This window comes from Python bivittatus, unplaced genomic scaffold (assembly GCF_059951505.1).
Source record: "Python bivittatus isolate LINGU-HERP-01145 unplaced genomic scaffold, Pbiv_v1 ctg000070_np1212, whole genome shotgun sequence".
NCBI classification, from domain to species: Eukaryota; Metazoa; Chordata; class Lepidosauria; order Squamata; family Pythonidae; genus Python; species Python bivittatus.
The window spans coordinates 49,124,713-49,149,014 of NW_028277034.1; the positions used below are offsets into that span (position 1 = coordinate 49,124,713).

Below are 24,302 nucleotides of genomic sequence, written 5' to 3' on the forward strand. Positions count from 1 at the left end.
GGCAAGCCACCGGTTCTTTCCCATGCAGCTTTTTTCATGATAGCCGCATTATGTGTGCCTTATAACAATTTGGTAGCACATTCTAGCAGTGGTGCCCAGGGGAGGTGAGTATCAAAATCTGCAGGACGAAAAGTGCAGCATTGTGATCTGAGCCCCACCCCTTTGTACATGTATCAGTGTTGCACGAATATACAAAAGGGGCAGGTCTTCAGTCAGGGCCCTGCACCTGCCACCTGGCAGATTTTGAACCTTTCCTGTAGACACCCGTGCATTCCATAGAAGTGCAAAAGATGGGCCATTTTCAGTGTAAGAGGGCTATCTTTCTTGATATTCACTTTTAGCTCAAGTTTAACAGTGATTCTTGATCTTTCAATGTGATATAATAGATACAACTATTTACAAGATGTATTAGAAAGCTGTAGTATTCATGACGTTTTAAAAGCCCTGGTTTGTCCACTGGTATTATATTCTTTTATCCTTTTTTCATGTTTATGCTTGTATTTGTTTATATGTTTTCTTTAAAGAGTCCAGTAAAAGGAAAACAAAACTGGATATTCAGCAGTTAAAGCTGCATTTAAAAAACAACAACAACATAATGAAACAGGAACCTCTTTTTCCCAACATGTAACACTAGGCATAAAACCCCAAAGGCCGCTAGCAGAGGCTTGCACGACATTGCCATTGCACTAGCCTGAAGCCAGTTTCTCCCTCTAAAGACTTGAATGGTACCAGAGAGACAGTAAATACCTTTTGAGATGGTGTTCATTTGGTTAATGAAAAATCGTTTTTCTTCCATCTTTCCTGCAAGCCCCTATTAATCTACCTATTACTTTATGAAACACTCTCCCTTCTGGATATTGACTTGGATTTGTCCCAGAGATGTGCATCGCAGAGCATTTCTTTCTTAGCTACTTACGGCCTCACTGGACAGCCTGGCCACCACTCAATTTCTTCATACCCCAGTCTTGTTACATCCCCAGGCAATGTTTTAAGTACCTTTATCCTGTGCCTCCCATACTGCCATACACATACCAGCTGCAGAACACATGAGTCAGGATAATTCATCATTAGGCCAGCAGCAAGAGCTATCAATCACCACTGCAAGAACTGGGTCAAATATGACGTTTTAGAGGATTTGCTTCTGCAATTAACATGAGAATTAAGGGCTCCACATAATGGTTAATGCAGCCTTAGGAATTATGGTCCCTACAAATCCAGACTGCTGAGGAAAGAGGTGGTCCAGTGAATCCTGAAGTCCTCTTCTCAAACCTTGCCTTTACCTTGAACATGCTAGATTGCTTGGAAGGATAAATCCACTCCGAGTTAATACCTTAGCTCCAATGGAGGAGTAATGCTGACTTATTGTATATGAAGGTTGTAAGAAGCCCAAGATAATGTGTGTGAAACACTTTGAATAAGTGTTATATAAATACACTTTATATATATAGATAAAAGAACACGAAAGACACTGCAGACTACAGCAACCATAAAAATCTGCAGTAGCTGAACATGCTCTCAAGCACACTGGACACAAAATCCTATTTGAAAACACAGAGATACTGGACAACACCAACAGCCACTATACCAGGCTATACTGGGAAGCCATTGAGATTCACAAACACCAGCACAGTTTCAATAAAAAAGAGGAGAGTCTAAAAATCAACAAAACCTGGCTACCAATCCTGAAAAATACAGCCTGCAAAAGGTCAACGAACTCAGCTCAACCACCAGGACATGTGAACAGTTCACACAATGAACTTGCTAATCACCCCCAGCAGCCCCTTGTTAACAATTCAATAGAAGAAAAAACCCTGCCTAATCCCCAGGAAGATACAGACAGATGCTGACACCAAAACAAGCAGCCACTCAGTAACCCAACCCCCCCACACACCCCCAATCCCCTCCCTCAGATCTCTATAAATACCCACAAAAGGGTCCCCTCATCCTGGGCACAGAGAGAACTGCTCCTCCTCTCTGAAGATGCCGGTCACAGGTGCTGGTGAAACGTTAGGAAACAAAATTTCAAGAACACGGCCACACAGCCCGGAAGACCCACACCAGCCATAGTATGCCGGCCATGAAAGCCTTCGACAATACTTTGAATAAGCATTATCCTTTGTTGAAATAATACAGGAACTGTAAATGAGATCTGAAGGATAACCATCTTTGTTTTCCTCTTTTTTTCACTAAAATATTCCTAAAGTGGTGGTTCCATTAAAATCAGTAGGACTTTACTTCCACAAAGACTATTTAGAACTGTGAATGGAAAGCAGTCACTTGGAGAAATCATTATTTGGGTTCTGTGGCAGCTAGCCTAGAGCCTGTCTGGAAATAATTTGTCCACAGGGCTTTTCCTCTTAGCTGAGTAGTACAAAAGAAACAATAGCTTGGGTTTTATAACACCATTCTTGAAAACTCCAATGTAACATCTAGCTTTGCATCCAGAAATGGATTGAAAACCAAAGCTGACTCTGATTAGAGTGCAAGTGTATTGTGTTCCCAGTAGTGAAAACACTGCAGATGAATCATAGCGTTCAAGAAGTTTGCTGGTAACACAAGACACCGATTCTGTTGTGAAGGCTATTTGCCAACAGAATGCAAGCAGTAAATGCCATCCCCTGGTGGGCCAGCACAGCCTCAGTCACAGAAGTGAGATGTCTAAATATCCAAAATCCAATAAGAAACCTCTAAAGACTTTTTACCAGCCTGTATTTATTCATCAGGTGACAAAAGCAATCTTCTTAAAAGGCCAGACATCGGCATGGTGTTTCTGTCCAACCTGACAATGCTTGGCCCACAGCTTCACAGACCAAGGTTGGAGCTTGTTTTACAGCAAAATGATGCCAACAGGGGAATGGAAAGTTATGCCTCCCATAGGCTGGGTTCACACACAATATGCCAAGCTATAGCTTGCTTACTCATGCCTTATTTCAGTGTTGTCCAAACTTGGCCACTTTAAGATGAGTGGACGTGAACTCCCAGAATTCCCCAGCCAGCCATGCTGGCTGGGGAATTCTGGGAGTTCAAGTCCACTCATCTTAAAGTGGCCAAGTTGGACAACACTGCCTTATTTATTTAAAGTATAGGTCAACTCAAACTGGTTACGATTAAATAAACCCCAACTGGTTGACTTCAGAAAATATGATAGCTCTAGGGTTTACAAATCACACAGTACAGCTATTTGAAACAAGCAAAGGACCATCGTGCCAGCAGGACCAATTACACATGAAACCTTACTACACAAGTAAGCTAGCTTTGAACCTTGTTTCCACTTGCACCTAATCACGGTATGAATATACTCTGGCTATTCTCTTTATTCTGCCCTGTCTCCAGGTTGATGTCATCCTTCATCTTTCCATAAAATCTGATGCACCTGGCTGAGCAGAATCAGATTTGTAGGGGGTGGGAACTGCCTGGTGCCTATTGGCCACTTCAGGCTGATGCAGGAATTCCTCCTCTCCTTGACTCTCTTCGGGGCTGCCATCTTTTTTTCCTCCTGATGGAAAGAACTGGGCACAGCTGCCTCCAGTCTACTTCTTGTAGTGTGCTTGGAGCACTTTAATGCATAGCACCTGTTGTTTTCTAACCCTGCAAAACTTCAGGGATGATGGCACTCCCAAATTGATCTTGACTCCAGCTCCTCCTGCTTAGCATTTCAGCTTCTTAACCATAGCAGAGTCCCCTTGCTTGCTAAGCTTCCCATAACATCCTCAATAACATGTTCTTCTTGAGCATCCAGTATTGGTCTAGATTAATGTTTCTCAACCTTAGAAACTTTAAGATGTGTGGACTTCAACTGCTGGCTGGGGAATTCTGGAAGTTGAAGTTCACCCATCTTAAAGTTGCCAAGGTTGAGAAGCACTGGTCTAGATGGTCCTTCGTGTACTCCTGAAAGACAGATTTAATGTATATATGCAGAATTTAAGTCACTTTGCCCCCTAAGCATTTGAATGCCATTTGAGTAGCCTAGAGGGCAAGTGACATGTAGCATACCTCTGAATAAATTAATATACATAAATATTTTCCCCAACTGGACCTATTTTTAATGAGATGCTTCCCCCCCCCCTTTTTTTTCCCTTTGAAATTTTACTCAGCTATTATCTCATGTTTGGATGAAAGCCTATAATGTACCTTGCAAATGTAAAGAAGAGAACTTTTCATTTCTTGAAAGCTTATCTGTATAAGGTTCCTGCTGGCCTTCCATTCCAGGGAGATTTTTCAAAGTCTGTTTTATGAAAAAGTTTCAGTCCTTTACCATTTCATACTGCCCTTTGATGGAGTAATGGAGTGTGAAGTGCATCCTTCCCACAAACCAGTTATTTCTGATGAGTCATAAACTAGCCATAATTTTCATTGGAATCTCCCCAATTTGCTTCACAGAACTAGATAAGTTTTTTTTTTATCCAGTTCAGAGTCCTTGCTTTCAGCCTTTTCTCATCAGGTTTTCTCAGAGTAACTCAGCCCTTGCTGTGCAGATATGGTTACTTTGATTATTGGTCCTGATCTGGTTGGCTGTGGAAAGTTGTCACGGGTGGGAGAATATTTTGAGGATGGTGACAGGCTGTTAGAATTGAGCAAGGCTGGTCTAGTCACACAAAGACAAAGACACCACCCTAAAGCTCACGCACAAGGGCTGTTTGGCAGAGGCCTGTGTAGGGAAACCAGATTGTTTTCTGGTACATGATCAGCATTGAGGCATTAAATTGCAGGCTTGTGATGTCTTACAATCAATGAATATCATAGGCTCCAGAGCATTCTGGTGCCAATGAAAATTGTGGGTGAAGACATTTTGAGACACCAGGTCCTTAACTGGCAAGAATACTTGGCAATGGGGCATATGAATGAAGAGAACAAGAAGAGCTATAATTTTTTGAAGGTCTTTTGAAGGTCTTCTTTTAAAAAAGAACTGGATTATAACTCCATCAACTCTAGAAAATGGCAAACATGTACTCACAAGTGCCCAAACAGCTGAAGATAAAGAAAAACTCAAGCAATCTCTAGGTTTCTCAGTGAAAATGGAAATGCTTTTTACTCAATGCGCAGTCCCTACAATTCAGTTGAAACAAACCAATTGTTTCTTTATTCCAGGCCTGTTCCAAGAAGTTATATACCAACCAGCCATGGATAATGACTAAAGGCCCAGGAAACCTCATTTGCAAATCCTGGAGAGGGGAAAGTGTAATAAGGATGGGCTGAGTGTGAGTTGGGCTTGGAAAATCACACGATGTGCCACTCCAGTAAATTCACCAAGTAAATCTTTATAGTATGCTTTCATGGGAATGGACAAATCAGTCCATTTCAGTTTCACTCGGGTTGTTTTTCCAACTTCAAAATAATTCCATCCTGCTATTCCATCAATCTGAGATTTTAAAAAGCATATATTAAAAAGTCATGTGTGATTTTGTACATCTTGCTTCTAATAGATGCAAATATGCACGACATGTTTATGTTATAGTGCTCATGTTTATGTACATTGCTTCTAGTATCTGCATTGTGCAGTGAGGCTGAGGGTGACTGGCCCAGTCCCAAAGTTAGAGTGGACAAGAACTTGGAATAGAGTATTATAGTGCAAAACTGAAAAAGTATCAAAATATACCTGCATTTCAAGTATGAGTATTTGTCCAGGAAATGTGAATTAGGCAGCTTAGAATACAGAAATTGAAAATGTTCTTCCACTTCCCTCTCTAACAATTGTGGACTGCACTGATTTTGTCAGAATATTTTTGTAGTTACTAGAAATTAAATGAGAATATTAAACTTCATATTAAACTGTTTTTCAAAAACATAGCCTTGTACATAATAGTTTGCAGTGGAAAAAAAAGTATTATTACTAAAAGAGAGAAACAAACAAATCAGACAAGCTTATTCATCAGTAGTGAAAATATCCTTTGTGGTCTGGGACATACACATTTACTTCTGGAGGCAGATATATAGATATAGATATAGATTTTGCAAAATTAATATAAAAACTGCTGTGTGTTTTAAGAGGACTAAAATGCAGAAATTAATTAACATATGCATTAGAAATAAAATAAATTAAATGCATTAATAAAAGCTTCTTTACATATACAAATATCCTTTGGCTTTTTAAAAACTTTACTTGATGCCAACTGTACAAGCATTTATTCCTAAACAAAAAAAAATGTACAAAAGTCTTATTTCACTATTTATATACATTTTACATAGAGGAGGAGGAGCTAGATTAATCATAAATGAATTGGCTCTTTGTTAAGACAGTATTCAATCTTCTGAATCTGCAATTCACTTCTCGTGAGCTGCAAATTAAAGATGTAAACTCCATTTGCAGAGCTACAGTTTTTCCTGAATGAAAGAAAATTGTTCTGGGCTTTTAGCAGAGTGTGTAAGGCACTTTCCATCTTCTGCAAGATGCGGGGCAGTGGTACATTTGAATCCAGATCCTAATCTTTCCAAATGTTCTAGGTTCTGCATAGTCATGACGGGAGGGGAATGAAAAAAGTCAAGATGGCAGCTAGGAACACAAGTTCAAAGCCCCACCCCTTTTTAATAAGCTTTGCATGTGTGATACATGTAAATAAGAGGGCAAGGCTTCTATTGTGGCTGCCATCTTGACCCCCCCCACCCCCCACACAACATATATGGATGCAGCGCAGAGTATTCGGCAACAATGGCCTCTACTTACAGGGGTGGCCCCATTTTCACTGAAATAGATCCTGAGAGCAAAACGTGAGTTCATACTTCTTGCTAAGCCATGATTTAATCATAGTTTATTAAATACATCACAATTGGCCTGGCTTATACAGCCACAGACCACCTTTGCAAACTCCAATGGCTGAGTTCAGACAACGTGCTGAAAACAACCCAGATAAATCAAGGGATGGCTTGTCAGAATGGCAAACCTGGTTTAAGGAACTCTCAACTCTGATGATCCAGGGGCCTAGTCAAGACCCCCACTTGCCCCCCTTCCCCAAATGGGCCATGCATTAAACACATTTGTTATATTTTCTTTCATCCCTGGCTTCACTTTGTAAAGATCACCACCTGGATAGGCTGGAATTTTATACCCATTACCCTGGAAGTTACTCCTACTGGAACTTTTGAGTAGATAATTATGTCAGGCTCTCTGTAGGGGTTAAAAAAATGTCAAAATGGCAGCTTCAATCCTGTGGTCATGGCTGTCATCTTGATTCCCTGCCCATGAATATCCTAAAAATGTAGCAGTGTGCTACATAGTTCCCATTATAAAATGGTTATTACAACTGTTGGCTACCGTAATTGCCTGGCAAATTAAAATCTGCCTTCTTCTCTTGCACCTTTCCCCCCTTATCAGTTCTTTCTGGTGTTCTATACTGAGATAAGAGATCAAAGTTCAGGGATTTATTGCTAACACAGGTGTAAGATGCCTTGATCCTTACTACATATGCAGCAGAAATATATTTCTGCTTGCAGATAAAAAGTCTCCATTATTCTATGAATGAAAGCCCTTGCTTGTATAAGGGGGACACACACACAGGGTTGGAGAGAGGCAACACTACTGCCAGGAAGACCAACAGGTTAGATTTTGGGGGGGTTATTTGTAATAAGGGAATGTAGGCTCTTACTAGGTTATTGCATATTTTGAGTCTTCTGATAACCTAAAGTAGAAAGGTTAGCTTCAAAAGCATAACGTGTACATTAAATCTCCTTCACCATTAAATTCTGGAAGAGTGGATTGGAAAACTAGCAGCTTGAGTGAACTGTCTTCAAATATAGCATAAAAATATACTGTGTTTTTCCTGCTAATCTTCAGATCCTGATGAGTCCTTTCCAGTTTTCATTTCCTATCCTCCCACCACCACTCAGACCTCCCCACAGAGTGTTTGTCACTAGGATGAGCTTTCAACAGTTCCTGTTGTATGCTCACAGCAAGAAAATTACAGTCAGGAAACCTATGGCGTGTTCCTTCTCAGCTCTTATTTATCCATTCATCTTGGTTCATAAAACTGGAGAACAAAATGCTTTGGTAAATGGAAAGAGGAGAGGTTTGTGAGTCGCTGCAGAAAAGCAGGAATACGCTATCTGCAGGCACAGGATTCCACTGTCATGTTGGGATAGACTTTGAGTACCACATTTTTGTTTTCATCGAAGAATAAGATGCTGAGAGATGACATCTTGTCTGGGACACAGCAAGGTTCAGGAATCCCAGAGACAACCCCTACAGCTCTCACTATGCTCTGGATGGTCGCATGATTTGACGGCTTCAGGGCCTACAGAAAACAAGAGGGATAAGAAGAAAACTCAATACAGGACACAAAACACCTGGTTCTTTACAGCAATGGAATTATGGACAGATGTGCCCTGCAATTCAACGGGGAAACTGCATTTTCCTAGACCCAGAGGTAGAGCTGAAAGCAAATGGTTAGGAATCACGGTCCCTGGATCCCCAAAGAATAAATACTGCCTCTCACAAATTATTGTTTAAACTAGAGGCAAGCACAACATGGTCTTTCAAAAATTCTCTACCAAATTTGAGGTTGAGAAATTGAGTAGTTGATTTTTACAAATTCCTCCAACGTTACAATAATTTCTTAGGAAAGGACTCATGTTTGGTAGTGGCAGTAGCATCCCTGATGAAAAAGCTTTTGAGGTGGTTCTTCTTGAGGGCTTCCCTTGGGATTTAATAGATGAATGACAAACTGGGAGGCTGTAGACCCCAGAGATGATTATATAATGAAAGACAAGTCATTTGCACACAGCTCATAGCCACCTCTTCACCACATTGCACTCCTGAAAAAAATTCCAGAATTCTCTTCTCCTTTGAAATAATTTGTAATCAATCTGTCTTCCATCAAACCAAATGAAAACTGGCAGAAGAAAACTAAGGAGAATTTCTACAACTTGCAGTTACAAAAACCAATGTTTGTGACAGTATTTGTGGGGAGATCTAGAACTTCTCATTCTGTCCATGTGCATGTGTGTTCTTTGATTCTCCATGCCTTGCTTGACAACAGAGGTTGAAAATGAAGACCCTTTTCTGACCCCTTGGATCTAATATCACATGCATCCTGGTTAAGAGCACCCCTATGAGGATCTAGATGTAAGACACTTTCTAGCAATGGGGTAGCAATGCAAATTCAGCTTGAATATTTGGTTATTTTGAAGGAAGCAAAATCTCCCTCAAGATGAGTTTAATTAATGATAATTTCATGGACAGATCTAGAGTTCAACATTATACATCATGGGAAGGTTGCTTCTCCAAAGTCTATCTTGGTTTCTGGAACCAGTTCTAAGTTTATTTTTCTGCTTTTGTGATTTCATGTACAAAGCTAGCATCTAAGAAGTTTGCTGTCACATAATATCTATGATGTTCCACCATGGTATTGTTTGGGAGTAGCTATTCCTCAATTATCTTGGAACATGTGGTCAGCAACAGCTAAAAATGGTGCCACTGAAATTTGGTGGCCAAACGACCAGATTTTGGCGAAACAACTAGCTATTTTAGGGATCTTAGGAGGATCTTAGGAGGCTTCAAAGGTAGTAATGGTAGCATTTGCCTCTTTCTATTCTCATTCCTAACTCCCTTACCCCCAGCTAGCGCCCCATTCCAAATACCAAGTCATGCCCCTTCTGGGGAGTCACGGTCTCATGGGTGGCCTCCTGTGATCTAAAGTTAGGAGAACCTTGACACCCAAAAAGGGGTGTCCAACCTCTCTTAGAATATCATTTGGATAAGATTTTAAGTTAAACTGAAACATTGTTTCTCTTCCAAACATTGAGAGTATCTCTTTTTCCAAAGAATTTTCTCTACTGAGATTTAATTAAAGTGTGAGAAGCCAGAGTTTGCAGACTACTGAAGAGACAATCGTACAATGAAAGCAGGACATTTACACACATGCTTAACCACCTCATTTTTATTGCAAGAGAAATCTTGAAGAATTTCTCAGAAAATCCTCTTCAATTTTGAAAGAAAATTGCCTTTTGTTATATTGAAAGAGGCCTGTTATGGGGGAAAAAAAAAAAAGAGAGTAGAACTTCTCTGCCTGGTGCTATATTTGCTGTTGTTCAAAAAGTCACAATAATGTGACATGCCATTTGGCCTCCTAAAAAACAAAATTCCTATAGATTTGTAAAGTAGTAACTTGCTTGGTTGCCTGTGCTGTGCATGAATCACATCTCACTGACCAAGCAGGAAGATTTTTTATGAATAAATTGATTGTCAGTGTAACTGCAGATGACTAATGTAGTTGGAACAGATGGGGTGAAAAAACCCTATCTGTGGATTACTATTATTTGCAAAATGTATATGCAAGCCTGAACTAACACGCTTATTAACTAAATAAATAGTTTATAGTTTATTTCACAAACATGTTATTGAAAGGGGAGTATTTTTAATAAAACAAACAGAATTGATGTGTAGTCATTTCTTAAGGAAGAATTTGAAGGATTTTGCTACATAAGACAAAGGTTTCTTTTTCTAGATTTTTTATCCCACCTTTATTATTTTTTATAAATAACTCAAGGTGGCAAACATACCTAATACTCCTTCTTTCTCCTGTTTTCCCCACAACAACCACCCTGTGAGGTGAGTTTGGCTGAGAGAGAGCGACTGGCCCAAAGTCACCCAGCCGGCTTTCATGCCTAAGGCGGGACTAGAACTCATAGTCTCCTGCTTTCTAGCCTGGTGCCTTAACCACTAGACCAAACTGGTTCTCAAAGTTTGTTGGGGCTAGATAGTAAAAAATGCAATACATGTTTATTTCCAGGCCTGAGAGCTGAAAACATATTGAATTTAAAAGACTTAAAGTTCCAGAACTTAATAGTTCTACTATACTCCTGGAAACAGAAGCCAGGCCTTTTCTGTGGTGGCTCCATCCTTCTGAAGGGATTTTTTAAAAAGGCCAATCTCTTAAGCTCTTAAAAATATCCTGCCTCAATTTGTTTTTAAAAATTATCCTGGGCAAAGCTATTAACAATTTAACTATTCAAATACAGTTCATTTTTAAACAACATTCCAATTGACTTAAACTGAGCAATATAAGACTGTGGGTTTTTAATGAGATTTATTTTCATACATTTTAAAAGATTTTTTAACTGTTTTGTGTTTGATTTCTAAAAAGTGTTTATGTAAGTCATTTGGGAGGATTTGTTCCAAAAGGTTCTGATCCTTCAGTTGTACCAAAGTCCTTTGACAGCATTGCACATCCTTCAGAGATCCTGTTCTTGTTACTACATTATTTATTTTTGTTAATTTATCTTTCGAGTAATTTTGAGTAGTTGAGTGAATTTTCAATCAAAACCTTTTTCAGTTCCATAATGGTTTCCAGTCTGAAAACTGGGAGGATATGGAGTACCATTATGGAACTAACAATGGCAGAGGTGTGTGTGTGTGTGTGTGTGTGTGTTTTGTGATCTTCGAAGTTCTGTCTGTATTAGAGCCCAAAGTTGCACCTGACCATTCTGATTCTGATTACGTGCCATCAAGTCATTGTCGACTCTTAGTGACCACACATATTTTCTCCATGACAATCTGTCCCCAACAGTGTACCCATCACCAGTGTAACTGAGTCCCTCCACCTTGCTGCTGGTCATCCTCTTTTTCATTTTCTTTCCACCTTTCCCAGCATTAGAGCCTTCTCCAGAGAGCTAAGTCTTTGTATAATGTGTCCGAAGTAGGATAATTTGAGCCAGTAGAGTTTCAAATCTTTATTCAATAAAAAGGATGCAGTTAGTATCTCGTAACTGAGATGCACCAAGTTTTATTGCTATTAGATCTTAAGGAAAGGTGAAATTTTTGTTCCCTCCTCCTTGCTTTTTCACTTTTTCTTCTGAACTTTCTCTTGGAAAACTGGAGGTTTTTTATAAACCAACAAGCAAAAAGGCTTGGAAGGGAAGGGAAGGGAAGGGAAGGGAAGGGAAGGGAAGGGAAGGGAAGGGAAGGGAAGGGAAGGGAAGGGAAGGGAAGGGAAGGGAAGGGAAGGGAAAGGGGAGAATTATTTCAGCAGTTGCCTCTGTTAGGGCCTGGATTTCCAAACTCCACTGATATCTAAAAAGCATTTTATATAGGCATTGCCCAGGGTCCCCTTTGGAAACTTCAAAGCATTCAGAGTTAACTCCAGAAGCATCTAAGTATTAAAGCCTAAGGCCTGTGCCGTCATTGCAGGATTCCTTTGAAAGAGTTCAGACAGATACCAGCATTAGCTATGGGCAAAGGGCTTGTTTCAGACTGAGTCACGCCTGGAACTTAAGGCAGTGAAACTCTGCTCTTCATGGCACTGTGCTTCCCAGCCCTGCCTCTCCCATTCACTGCAATTCAAAAGTTGTTCTTCAGAACATGCAGGAGCGCAAGTGCAGCCTGTCAGCAACTCATTAAAATACCCACCTGCATTGCAGAGGCCCCCTTTCAAACAGAATCTGAAGCGCTGCACGTCTGTTCTATGCACCACCATTCTAAATGTTTAGCCTATTGTTCATTGACGTTCACCTGCTACAATGAAAGGTTAGCAAGTTTGCAGTGAAACTGAATATACATTCAGTGCACCCTTGAATGGAATGTGTCTGGCTGAACACGTGGACTTGGAGAAGGGAAGGAAATAAAGGGTATTGACCTAATGAAAACATTAACCACCATAGCAAATACCAATACGTAGAAATACAACAAAGCCCCCTAATGATAGGCCACATTACAATTGTAATTTTGAATGTGACAAAGGAGGAAAATGATGAATTATGGTGGGCCATCAATGCAGTTCATTATTTTAATGCATTTTGAATCGCATCCAATTTACTTGTTCTCCAGGTTACATCATCTTTTGATTGTACTTACTTAGGAACACCACCCAAAGATTATGCATGGTTCAAAAATAGTTGGGTATTCCTGGTGTACAACTGTCTATAGAAAGCAATTGCTTGATTATGCATTTCAACTGGTTGCCACAATACTCATGTTATGAGGATTTCTTAAATGCCCTTCCAGACAGGCCAGTTCCTACAGGAATGTAGGTACATAGTTAGAATACATCTGAGAATGTCATCAGATTTAAATGACTTGAATGACACAAAGATGCATTACTGATTGTGAAATAGTTTTGAAAAACGCTACTTGTAAGCTCAGCTTAATTTTGGAAAATAATGACCCAGCCGTGCAATGCCCAGACCTTTGATGAGTGGACAATGCTCCTGACTTTACCCATGGATACCACCTCAATATCAACTGGTGCTGGTTACTGAGTGCATTTAAGATCATCTTAATATATTATTTAAACAACTTCCTTGCACAGTGCCAACGCTGCATGTTATCTGATGGGACTGGTTTTATAACATGTGGGATATTTCCTTTCTTTGCTCTCTAATTGGGAGAACTATTAATGAGTTCCAAGAAATTTCTCTAGACTTGTATCAGCAGAACCTTGTTGACATTTAATTTCTGGAGGGAATGGAAGGCAGGCAAGTCCTTCAGATACAAGAGAACCTGCATGACATCCATTCGTAATCTAGCACTGAAAGCTTGTGTTGCAATTTCTCCTTAACCCTACTGGAATCTCACGGGCTGGGGCATCCTAAAATCCATACAGAGCACTTATTTTCCAGAACAGCAAATTTTAGGAAGAAGCTGAAACTTTCACAAAGAATTAAACATTATTATATTTTTAGAAACTGGCACCGACGGGGTATTAGGAGTGATTAACTAAATAGGCATTTATGAGTTCAGGCATCCTTATTATGCAGCAAGACATGGACAGTGTCTTTGCGATTTAATGTAAAATTTGATGTGTTTCACCCGTGTAATTTTATTTTTATATCCCTGCATCAACCAGTCTGGGCTTTGTACAGCAACGGCCCTTAAAAACAGGTACCTATATTTACCCTATCTATCTAGTAAATTGCCCATTTCCTGCATGCTATAGTTTAATAACAAGCAAGCTGGGTTTTTTATTGATGTTTTTAACAAAGCCACATTTGGAATGTTAAAAGAAAAGATTTTCTAAGTATTACATGCAGTGCTAAAGAAAAAAAAGGACCATTAAAAAAAAAGGAAAAGAAAAAAGAGATACGGTACCTTTGGAATAGGGAACTGGCATTCGCCTGAACAATAATAGGCATCAAAAGATTTAGGAGAAATAATCCATTCGCTCCAGCCTATATCTGCAAAATCCACTTTGAGGTAGCGTCTTGAGCATGATCTTGGTTCATTCCATTGCTTCCTCCTTGCCTTTTTCAGGGTCTGCTCATCAAACTGGAGTGTCTGGCTTTTCTGATGATTGTTTTTTCTTGGCTTTTTCTTACTCTTTGCCCTTTCTGCTAGCCGTGGCTGCAGGGTTTTGTAGTGCTTCCTCTCCTCCCATCCTTCGTCCTCGCTATACTGATACTCAGCTCCGGGAAGCTCGTTGTTCTGCAAGGGCAGAAGAAAGCTGGTGGAACGTTTGGGCCGCTGTCCACTGAGGTCATTTATTGACCGGCTATCCAATTTGGGGAAACTCCCAGGCAATGGGTTCCAGTGGCCTTGCAAGCTAGAAACCACACTTTCTGGTTCTGAAATGGCGGAGTCATTGGCATATACCAGGATGTATGGTTCGTAGCTGAGATGTGAGCTCTTCCATGGAGGTTGGCCAACCGAGGCCATTTGGACTCCAATCATCAGGTGGTTGTGCTCCTTTGCTCGGCTCAAGTCATGAGTAATGTTTTTGCATTGCCAGAAATGGTCATCCTGCAAAGCAGTAGAGATGTTGACTAAGTAACGCCCCAGGGTCCGTGATTGGTTTGTTGATGATGGAAAATTCAGCAGCAAAAGCCTAATCTGTAGGTCAGATTTTCGGGGCCCCAGATGAGAACAGCTCTTGGGTTGAGGGCAATTTGTGCTGCTGTTCTGGAGATCTCCAACATAGTAATGCAACAGAGCTGACAAGATGTTTTCAGACTTCGTGAGGGAGGTTAGATTAAAAACATACACCTCTTTGTTGCCAAGTATCCCTAGGAAAACAAAAATATTGACATTAGGAGACCCCAAACAAGCCCTCCCCAGTCTTGCCTGTTTCTTTTGTACTTTTATTAAATCAACTCACTGAATCTTGAGCCAGTATCAGCAATAGAATAGAATAGACTGTCCATGACATCAAAAAAAAAAGAAAAATCACAATGGTGGCCATGACCACACAAGCCCTGCCCCCTTTTCATGTGTGTTCCATGAATGATGCACATAAAAAACAGGGGCTTTAATCACGTAGTCATGGCCACCATCCTCTTACTTTTGTTCGACAGGCTCAAAAAGTTACATAATATTCCAGATCACCAGCCAATTAAAAATCACATAGCAAGCTAAAAAACATAGATCACCAGGCTTCCTTTTTGCATACCCTTTACAGTCTTGACGAACAAATGCTGAGACTGTACTTATTCAGTTTATGTGGCTGCTTCCTTGCCAAGAACGTGGAGCCATCCTGCCTGGATGCTGTTGAATGAAACTGACTCTGATCTTCCTGACAAGACTCCAACCATTTTGTATCTGGAGCAAAGCAAATAGCATGGGGGAAGTCTAATTAAAAACTCTGGAGAAAAAAAGTGTCAGCACTTCAGCAAAAAGACAATGTCCCTGAAGGGCCAATTTATTTATGTGAACATTCATACCACTCTTTCCCATTCCAGAATAAGCTTCAAGACTATCTACCTATCTGCAATTATCTGGTTCTAGTCTCAGGCTCAGAAAGACAGAGTTTAGGGCTCCTGTCATAATCACTTGCCATTCACTGACTGAAGGAATGGTACACCATATCGGTTTTTGAAAATGAAAGAATCTTCAAAAATGAATTGGGCTATGCTACAAGAACTCAAAGGCCTTCTCGCTGATCGCTAAGAGAAGAAGAGAACAAGAAATCCATAAGCTGTGACATGATTGCTTCCTTGTTGGAATTGGGGGCCTTATATCTTCAATGTTTTAATTTAGCATTTCTAAATTGGCATCTACTTAACAATATATACATTTCATGCTCTCTGCACTTAAGACCAGATTATTATAACATGGTGATGTGGCCCAGAGTTTGACCTAGAAGTTCCAGCTAGTGTTAAAGGGGCAGCTGACCGCAAATATATCACTCCTATTCTAGAGGCACTGCACTGGCTGCTACCCAAGTTCAAGCTATTTTTTAATAATACATGAAGTCCTTTATACAATTCAGGACCTGGTATCTGGCAAAGTCTTGCTCCCTTAGACACCTGTCCATCAACTAAGATTTCATGGAGATGCTACCACCAGGAAATGGACAAGGTTCTTTGTGGGAAGAGCTCTGCCAACTGTAAATTCAATCTGTGGTCCTCCTGGCTTGTTCATGTTGGTCAAAGAAGGAAGGACAGGTGAGCTGAGGGAGGTGGTGATGCAACCTTGAGAAATGGTGTGATGCTGCCAGCCTTGAAGAAAGTGCTGGCACACCCCCCTCTTCAATAAACTATTAATCAACTCAGCCATCTTACAAATTCCAAACCTTCTCTTTTAGGAATTGTTGCTAAGAATGTGCAACATCTTTAAGTCCTAGATGGATTGTCCAGATCCCTTTTAGTTGGGCTTCAGGCTTTGGCATGTGATGCAAACCTCATTTGGTTGCTCTTATGTAAGACTTGAAGAGGGATCTGGATAGGAATGGTACACTTCTGGTCTTGTCACATTTCTCAGCAGCATTCAATACCAATATCATCTAATAACTTTAAATACTGATCAAGCTATCCTTTGGGGCCGCTTATGAAAGTTGAGTATGGGGGCATTGTTTTACAATGATTGTGCTCCTTATTGGCTAGGGAATGAGAAGTTGAGACCTTGGACACTCCAATGGGAAGGGCCTCAGGTTTCAGCCCTCTGCTCTATGCTTTTTAACATCTAGGTAGAAATTGTTGGGGGAAGTCATCCAATAGTTTGGATGAGAGTCCATCAGTATGCTGAAGATACTCATTTTTCCATTTAACATTAAGCTAAGCTGGAGATGTGGTGCAAGTCTTGATCTAGTGCCTGGATCCTGTGAAAGACTGGATGGTGTGGAAGATGAATCCCAGTAAAATGGAACTGGTATTGGTACAGAGACCTTCAGATACCATGATCTTAATGGAGTTGCACATCCCCTGAAGGAGCAGGGACACAATTTGGCAATGTTCTTGGACTCCTGTAGTAGCAGATAGAACTTTCCTGTCCAGGAAAGTTTTTGATCAGTTTTGGCTGGTCTTCCTAGATATTCTGTCTCACCTTTGTCACATCCTGGTTAGACTACTGCAATTTGTTCAACATAGGGCTGCCCTTGAGGATAACTTGGAAGCGGCAGCTGGCACACAACTTAACTGTCCATCTGCTTACTGACACTAATTAGTTTAGCACAATTTATTTATTTATTTAATTTATTTATTTATTTATTTATTTATTTTTCAAATTTGCCACTGCTCATCTCACTGGAGAGCAACTCTGGGCGATAATAACAATAACGCTATTGCTGGTTACCGATAAGCTCCTGGGCCCAATTCAAGATGCTGGTTATCACCTATAAATTATTCATGGCTTGAGTCCTTGGGACCATCTGATCCAGGTGCGATTTGCTGCCTCGTATATTCTAGATGTGGAGAAATCAGGGTGTGGGGCCTGGAGGATGCCTTCTCCCTAGCAGCCTCCTCACTCTGGAACAGCTTTCATGACAGGTTGATTCCTTTAAAATTGTACTGTTCTGCAGGAAGAGGAGCCCAGCTTCGGTTGGCAGTAGTAGTAATTTTTAGTATGTTTTAATGATCACCATTTTTATGTTCTTACTTTGTAAGCCACAAAAGTGACTGCATCAATCAACAAATGGACATTTTCAGGATAGCACATCAGCTAGGGATTTATTATATAGCCCCACAAGAAAGGACATTGTTAATGCCTGTGGCTCAAGCATCAATTACTTTCTAGGGAATTCTGTGGTCTGCTCCGGTTGCCACTGAATCATTTCGCCCAGTCATGTAGTTAGGTTGGGGGTGCTCTGCCTTTCTGAAATGGTCTGGCCTGATCTTGCCATTCCATATTTTTGAGCTTTTTAAAGTTATTTATGATTTTAGGATTTAAAAAATTAATTATTATTGTCATTTTCGTTGTTTCCAGATGTAAACTGTTTTGAACAAATTACAGCGCTCTGGGATTGTAAGGCAGGATCAACTCTGTGTAAATAAATAAAAATGAAGTAATTCAATGAATAAATAGAATTAGCATTGTCAAATCTGCCTCCTTTTCCCAAAACTCTGCTCCTATTACCACCCCTTGTTTTTCTCCATCCAGTTGCCTAATTTAAAGGAGTTTTTTTGTGTTGCTGCTGTGTAATAATTGGAAACCAGGCCCACTACAGATCAACTTTTCATTTACCTTTTCAATTATACTGTATATAAAAATGGAATATTGGAATATAAATGGAATGAACATGGGAGGAAACACAAATGTAAGAAAGGGATAGGAAATTTGGGATTGGTTGTATCTCTTGCTTTATGTGAAAGAGAAACTTTTCATTTATGAAAACACTCAGAGTTACAAATAAGCTTTCTCCTTTTATTCTCCTTGTTATCTGAAAGTGAGCAGTTCCATGCTTTAGAAATAGGGAAAGTGAGGACACCTACAGGCAGATGGTGGAACGACAAGGATGAATCCATACCTTTATTTCTCTACTTTAACTCACTTTATTTTCAGCTACCTCAGTCTGCCTGCACAATTAGAATACCAGATTCCCAAATGACCATATCTGCTTACAGCTGTAAACACCAGGACAGTTAATTTGGTCTTTGCACTTGAAAAAGTAGAGCCCAACATTCAGCTGATTAAATGAATGGACAGCTGACCTCCATGTAGCAGAAGATCCATGTTCTCTTCCATTTCTTTAAAAAAGGTAGGTGCTCTAAGGCCCCAGTTGAGCCTAATATCAGGAGCCTTTTGGAAGTGACCCATTTCAGACCTCTAGTAAGTCTTCCAAGCCGCCTGGGAGAAGGGAGGTTCAAAAGGGAGGAAAAAATATCCTCAGAAAAAGGGGGGCATCAGACAACGAAAAAAACAGGATAGGCAATTTTCAACAAGACTGTTCTACAAGGAATGCATCCTTATGCTTCTCACCACCTATAAAAAAAGCATATGAATGCATAGCATCCATGCACAATGGAACAGTACAGGGAGTAGTGAGCCCTTCAGTAAAAATACATAAATAAAACTAAAATTATCTTAACTCATGCTAACATTAGTTGCATGTCAGTGACGGCAGATAAGTCTAGGCCTTAAGCAAGGATGCATGTTTCCTTTGCACCAAAAAGCACTCAACAAGTTCCACAGTGCCCCTTAAACATTGCTGTGCACAGAATTAATTTGCTAAAGACATGTTTATAGCACACTTCAATCATATTTTCATAGTTCTTTGTAAAAAAGAATCAGTTTATCAAAACATTAATGCCAACAAAATATACAATAAAGCCTCAATAAGAAATGGCACAACTATAAAAAGGCTGGGTAATACAGGTTCCAGAAAGAGCTGCTCACTCCAATGGTCATAGGGTGGAATAAGATCTCAAACATACCTCAGTTCCATGTATTAAGAAACAGCTACTAAAGTATTAGACAGTTCAGTCCTTCAATCCAGCTGCTATTCAGCTTTTCCTAACAGACGTCCCCAGTTACTTCAATTCCCATAATTCCTAGAGTCACGCTGGCAAGGTCACTATCCAAGTGATGGTAATCATAATTATGATCTTCTATGATCCAAGTCACAATTGCGACACTAAATCAGCTGTAGAAATAAATGCATTTGGAAGAAGCCTTAATGCCGTGCAGTCTCTAAGCATGGTACTCTTAGCCGATGGATTATAATACCCTGATCACTCTTCTCATTAAAATGGGGAAACCATGCAAGACAACCAAACTCAGATCAACTCGGTCACCCCCAAACACTCTGAACCCCCACCCTTACCAGCACTGGCAAGGCAGGCCACAGCACATAAATAGAGAGCAAACCCCAAACCCATTTTAGCACTGAAGATGTTACCTAGCCGGGTAATGAAACGTTTGAAAGAAAAGAACCAAGCTCAGAGAATCCCAAGAACTCCACATCAATGATTTTTACATATTTCTGTGACACTTGATTTCATACTAACGCTCTCTTTTCTATTCAGAAGTCTTGAGTCCCTGGTATCATGGAAACTGCCAATGCTATCTTGAATTCAAGCCACGGACCGTTACATTTCCAATTCTGTTTACAACAAATTGCAAACAAAAATGGGGCACGACATACAAATAGGATGGAGGCTGCAGCTGTTTCAAAGCATTAAAGATTTTAAAATTTGCTACTCTTCATCAATAGATGTCACTGTTTTCCTGGGTTTTCAGCTAGGAATGTTTTGGAAACTCTGTCCACCTGGTGATTTGATGTTCTGACAGTTGCTCTCATGAATATAGAACCCTTTCTCTTTAGCTGTATTGTAGGAGTTAGTCCACGGTAGCAAAAAATCAGGAGCCCGGTAGTGCTGTTTTGATTAACAAATTTTATTAAAAGGCATCAGCTTTTGTGAGCTGCAACTTATGCTTTTTAATAAAAATTGTCAGTTAGAAAAGGCGTTACAAGACTCACTCTGATTTTTTTTCTCCTTTATTTACAGCAGGGTTTAACTTGTATAACTTATTATAAGCACATTGCTTCTTTAGTACACCCACCACTTTCCCTGCCTTTCGGAGATTTTTTTCACACAATAAACATTGTCTCCATTGGCATATATGGCTGTTTTTGCTTAACTGAGAAGCAGATGTGTCAAGGTGATGACCGAATGATGGATGGATGTGGACAGATTTTCACAGAATTGCTAATATTCTTTGCACACTACATATCTGATTACCCTCTCACATATGTCAGACACATGGCACGTATGTGTACCCATGGAACATATCTGGCCCACATGAGGACCCAGTGGAGCCAATTATGCAAAAGAAAGATTCTTCAAGATGAATGCTAGGATGGCAAACTACTTTTTTAGCACTCTTACGCTGACTGCCGCAACAACATAATTATTCCCGAATCATTTTGTTAAACATTGCTGCTGGTATTGATGCTGGCATTGCAGTCCTATCTTTTAAAAAGGCTCAGTCTGTAGGGTTAGAGAGCATTAGGAAATGCTGTAATGAGTAAACATTACAAATAAAATCAGACTTCTCACTTGCTTGATGACGCTTACGCCTCTTGTAAAAATTCCTTTTAAACAGGAATCCACAAGGCTGGTGTTGCATTGATGGATTATCCCCAAGGCAACTCAGCAGGAATATTAAAACAAAACATCGGGCTCCTTGGAAATTGCCTGCATTCTGCATGAAAAAGCACGCCTTATTTTCATTTAAACACTGAGTGGCATTGTGTGGCAAGATGTTCACAAGACTATACCTCTGAGCGTTCAGCAAATTCACAGCATGGATTGATGCCCCATTTAAACTATTAAAGAAAGTTCCCAGCACACAGGAAAGGAGCATGCTGAATTCATGTTCACCAAAAGTAATTATTTTTGAATATCAAGAATATTCAAAATATTCTTGATATTCAAAAATATCAATAATTCAAATATTATTTTTGGCAGACAGTATGTGTCCCCATCACCAACAAGCAACTTGGTGATGGGGAAACATACATGCAACTTGACACACTGTCTGCCAAAAATAATGCAGTGCAAGGAAAGGGTGCCACTTAGCTACCAAAATGTGTCAAGGCTAAGATACCAGTAGCCGTATCAGCTCTGAACGGCAACTGCCCCAGGTCCTAAATGCCACCTAGAACAATGCTTTCCCTCTTTCTTTTTTCCTTTTTTTAAAAAATGGCATTTTAAATTGGATTATTATTTTGCCATTATCACAGCATTCAAAACAGGAAGTGGCACCACAGTTATAAGATGAAATCAACAGATATGCGAACCCCACTATGGTTTAATAATGTCCTACGGCAGCTTCCCCCTTTCATGGTTGAACTTAAGAAACTAAACAGGGATGGAACTGGTTAGCAGAGAGATGAGAGATCTCTTGGTTTGTAAGCTACATGAGGAAAGTGAAAAAAACCTTCTGGATTAAGGCAAAGCCTAATAACGTCTGTATTGTTGCTAAGAAAACTAAATGAATGTGTCCATGAAGTCATCAGAAGTTGAGTTCAACTCTTTCAGAAGATTATATCTAAAGAAAAGGGAAAACAGAAAATAGGGAGCATCAGAAATACAGTTCTGGTCATGATTCAAGAAGCTAATACTATAGCTTCTCATTTAAAAATATTCTATGATTTATGATTTGCAAAACCCCCCAGTTTTCCTAGGGCCTGCATTATCCAAGGGCAAAGGTAATGCCGAAAACTTAGGCAACCAGGTGATTTCTTTGCTATGGCCATAGAGCTTTCATGGCAACAACACCCCCTTTTCCTTATAACAGTTATGGCACAAAATGTAATTTCTGAAAGCAAAGGCCCAGTGCTCACAGATACAAAAAGTATTATGTCCTTTTCATTGCTGTTTAAAAGAAAAAAAGGAAGAAAACCAGGAGAAGAATAAAGAAGCCCAACTCAAATAAGACACCAATATCTGCTAATATGGTACAGAGACAGAAAGTTTTATCTTCACCGAGTCACTGTTACGTAATCAATTAATTAACTTTTCTTTCCAGCAGTTGCTGGAAGCTGCTAGTTGCTACTAGTTTTCTATGCAAAGATTATGTTCTGTCTGGAAGAACATTTAACTGTAAGCATTCCCACTTCCCATTTTAAGAGAACATCTACCATCCTAAAAAGGTAGACCCAGAATGGTCTGGGGCACGCCTGCAGACAGGAGATGCTATCGCATAAACAAATATTTATGATGCAAAGTGGGCTTTCACGTGCATGAGTAGGCTGGAACAAGTCCATACACCTTTAGGGAGGATACATGCAATCTTTATGGACCGCCAAATTAATCCCATAGGTGAAAAAGGATGCCGTGCTGAGACCTGACTGGTTACAATAATGATGGATCATCATTAGCCCCAAGTTACATTAAACATTTAGCAGCTTGCTTGCCCAGGTCAGAAATATATCATCATTTCTATTATACATCTCTCTTGTCATGACTTTATAATTCGGTCCCTAATATTCTGCAATTGGAAAGAATAAAGAGTTAGTAGTAATTGCTTTTCTTCTGTCTTTCTTCAGATCCTGTATTTTAATGCCTTCTTCTTCTCAACAAGTGGCTTGGGTTTTCCTTCTTCTTAGACTTCTGTAGAAAAATTACAACTCCAGGTAACAACTATGAGTATATTATGAATTGGGATTTTCTTTCTTTTTCTTTCTTTCTTTCTTTTTCTCTTTCTTTCTTTTTCTTTCTTTCTTTCTTTCTTTCTTTCTTTCTTTTTCTTTCTTTCTCTCTCTCTCTCTCTCACTTTCTTTCTTTCTTTCCTTCCTTCCCTCCCTCCCTTCCTTCCTATCATCCATCCATCATCCATCCATCCATCCATCCATCCATCCATCCATCCATCCATCCATCCATCCATCTGTTTCATTAGGCTATTCAGAAGTCAGTAAAACTTTAGAGGTGAACATATTTTAGTCAACTAACTGGGTGAAAGTTTGGGGGTAAAACCCCCCCCATTTTTACAGGCAAAAGTAAGAACTTAGGCCACCCAGTGCAGATTGGGGGGTGGGGAATATTTCCTTTTTGATTAACAGAATTCCACACCATATTGCCAACTGTTTTGAAAATCTGTCACAAGCAGCTTCCCATAGATTAGTTGGATGATGAATAAGATTACAATCCATAGACATCTTCATGAAGAACTCCTGAATACTTTTAATACATAGATACATTAAGTAAAAAGATATGTAGTATCTAAGGTTAATCAAGTTATTTGGTTATCTGAGGTACAATTCCTATGGATCCATCCCCTCTTTCCTAAAATGGTTCCCAAATAATTTGCCAGATAGAATTTCTTTTCCTTTTTCTTCCTTCTGTTCTGCCAGCAGTAGAGTAAAATCTGACTTCATTCTCTTCTGCTGTTCCATACACCTCCAATCCTAGCTGCATTTTGTATTTTGCAGATGCGCTACTGGGTCTTTCTGTGTTACTATAAATGAGTGTTTCAATCCGAAGAAAAATAAAACTTTTTTTTAAAATGGGAAACCACAAGAATTGGCTCAAGGGCAGGTATGATATGAGAAATGGCTTTTAAGACACTGAACCATGTGCATTTTGAAAGGAAGAATTTAAACCATGCTCCTTTAATAGATCTGTTCATTGTCCATTACAGAATGCGCATGTGTAAAAATCAATGAGAAAGAACAAGTATCTGGAATCTCTTTGAGTACATTTGGGGTGCAGTCTTACTCCCTTTT

General features: G+C 39.8%; 1 protein-coding gene across 1 annotated transcript in view; it reads right to left on the reverse strand.

Moving 5' to 3' along the window:
• Positions 1-5,077: 5,077 nt before the first annotated feature.
• The window catches only part of BMP3 (bone morphogenetic protein 3), a 30,963-nt gene continuing 11,738 nt past the window's right edge, over positions 5,078-24,302 (reverse strand). The window contains exons 2-3 of the mRNA XM_007425362.3: positions 14,015-14,925; positions 5,078-8,225 (exon numbers count right to left, since the gene is read on the reverse strand). Coding sequence (XP_007425424.2) covers positions 8,034-8,225; positions 14,015-14,925 — 1,103 coding nt within the window. The 3' untranslated portion in view covers positions 5,078-8,033. The remainder of the gene's footprint in view (positions 8,226-14,014; positions 14,926-24,302) is intronic.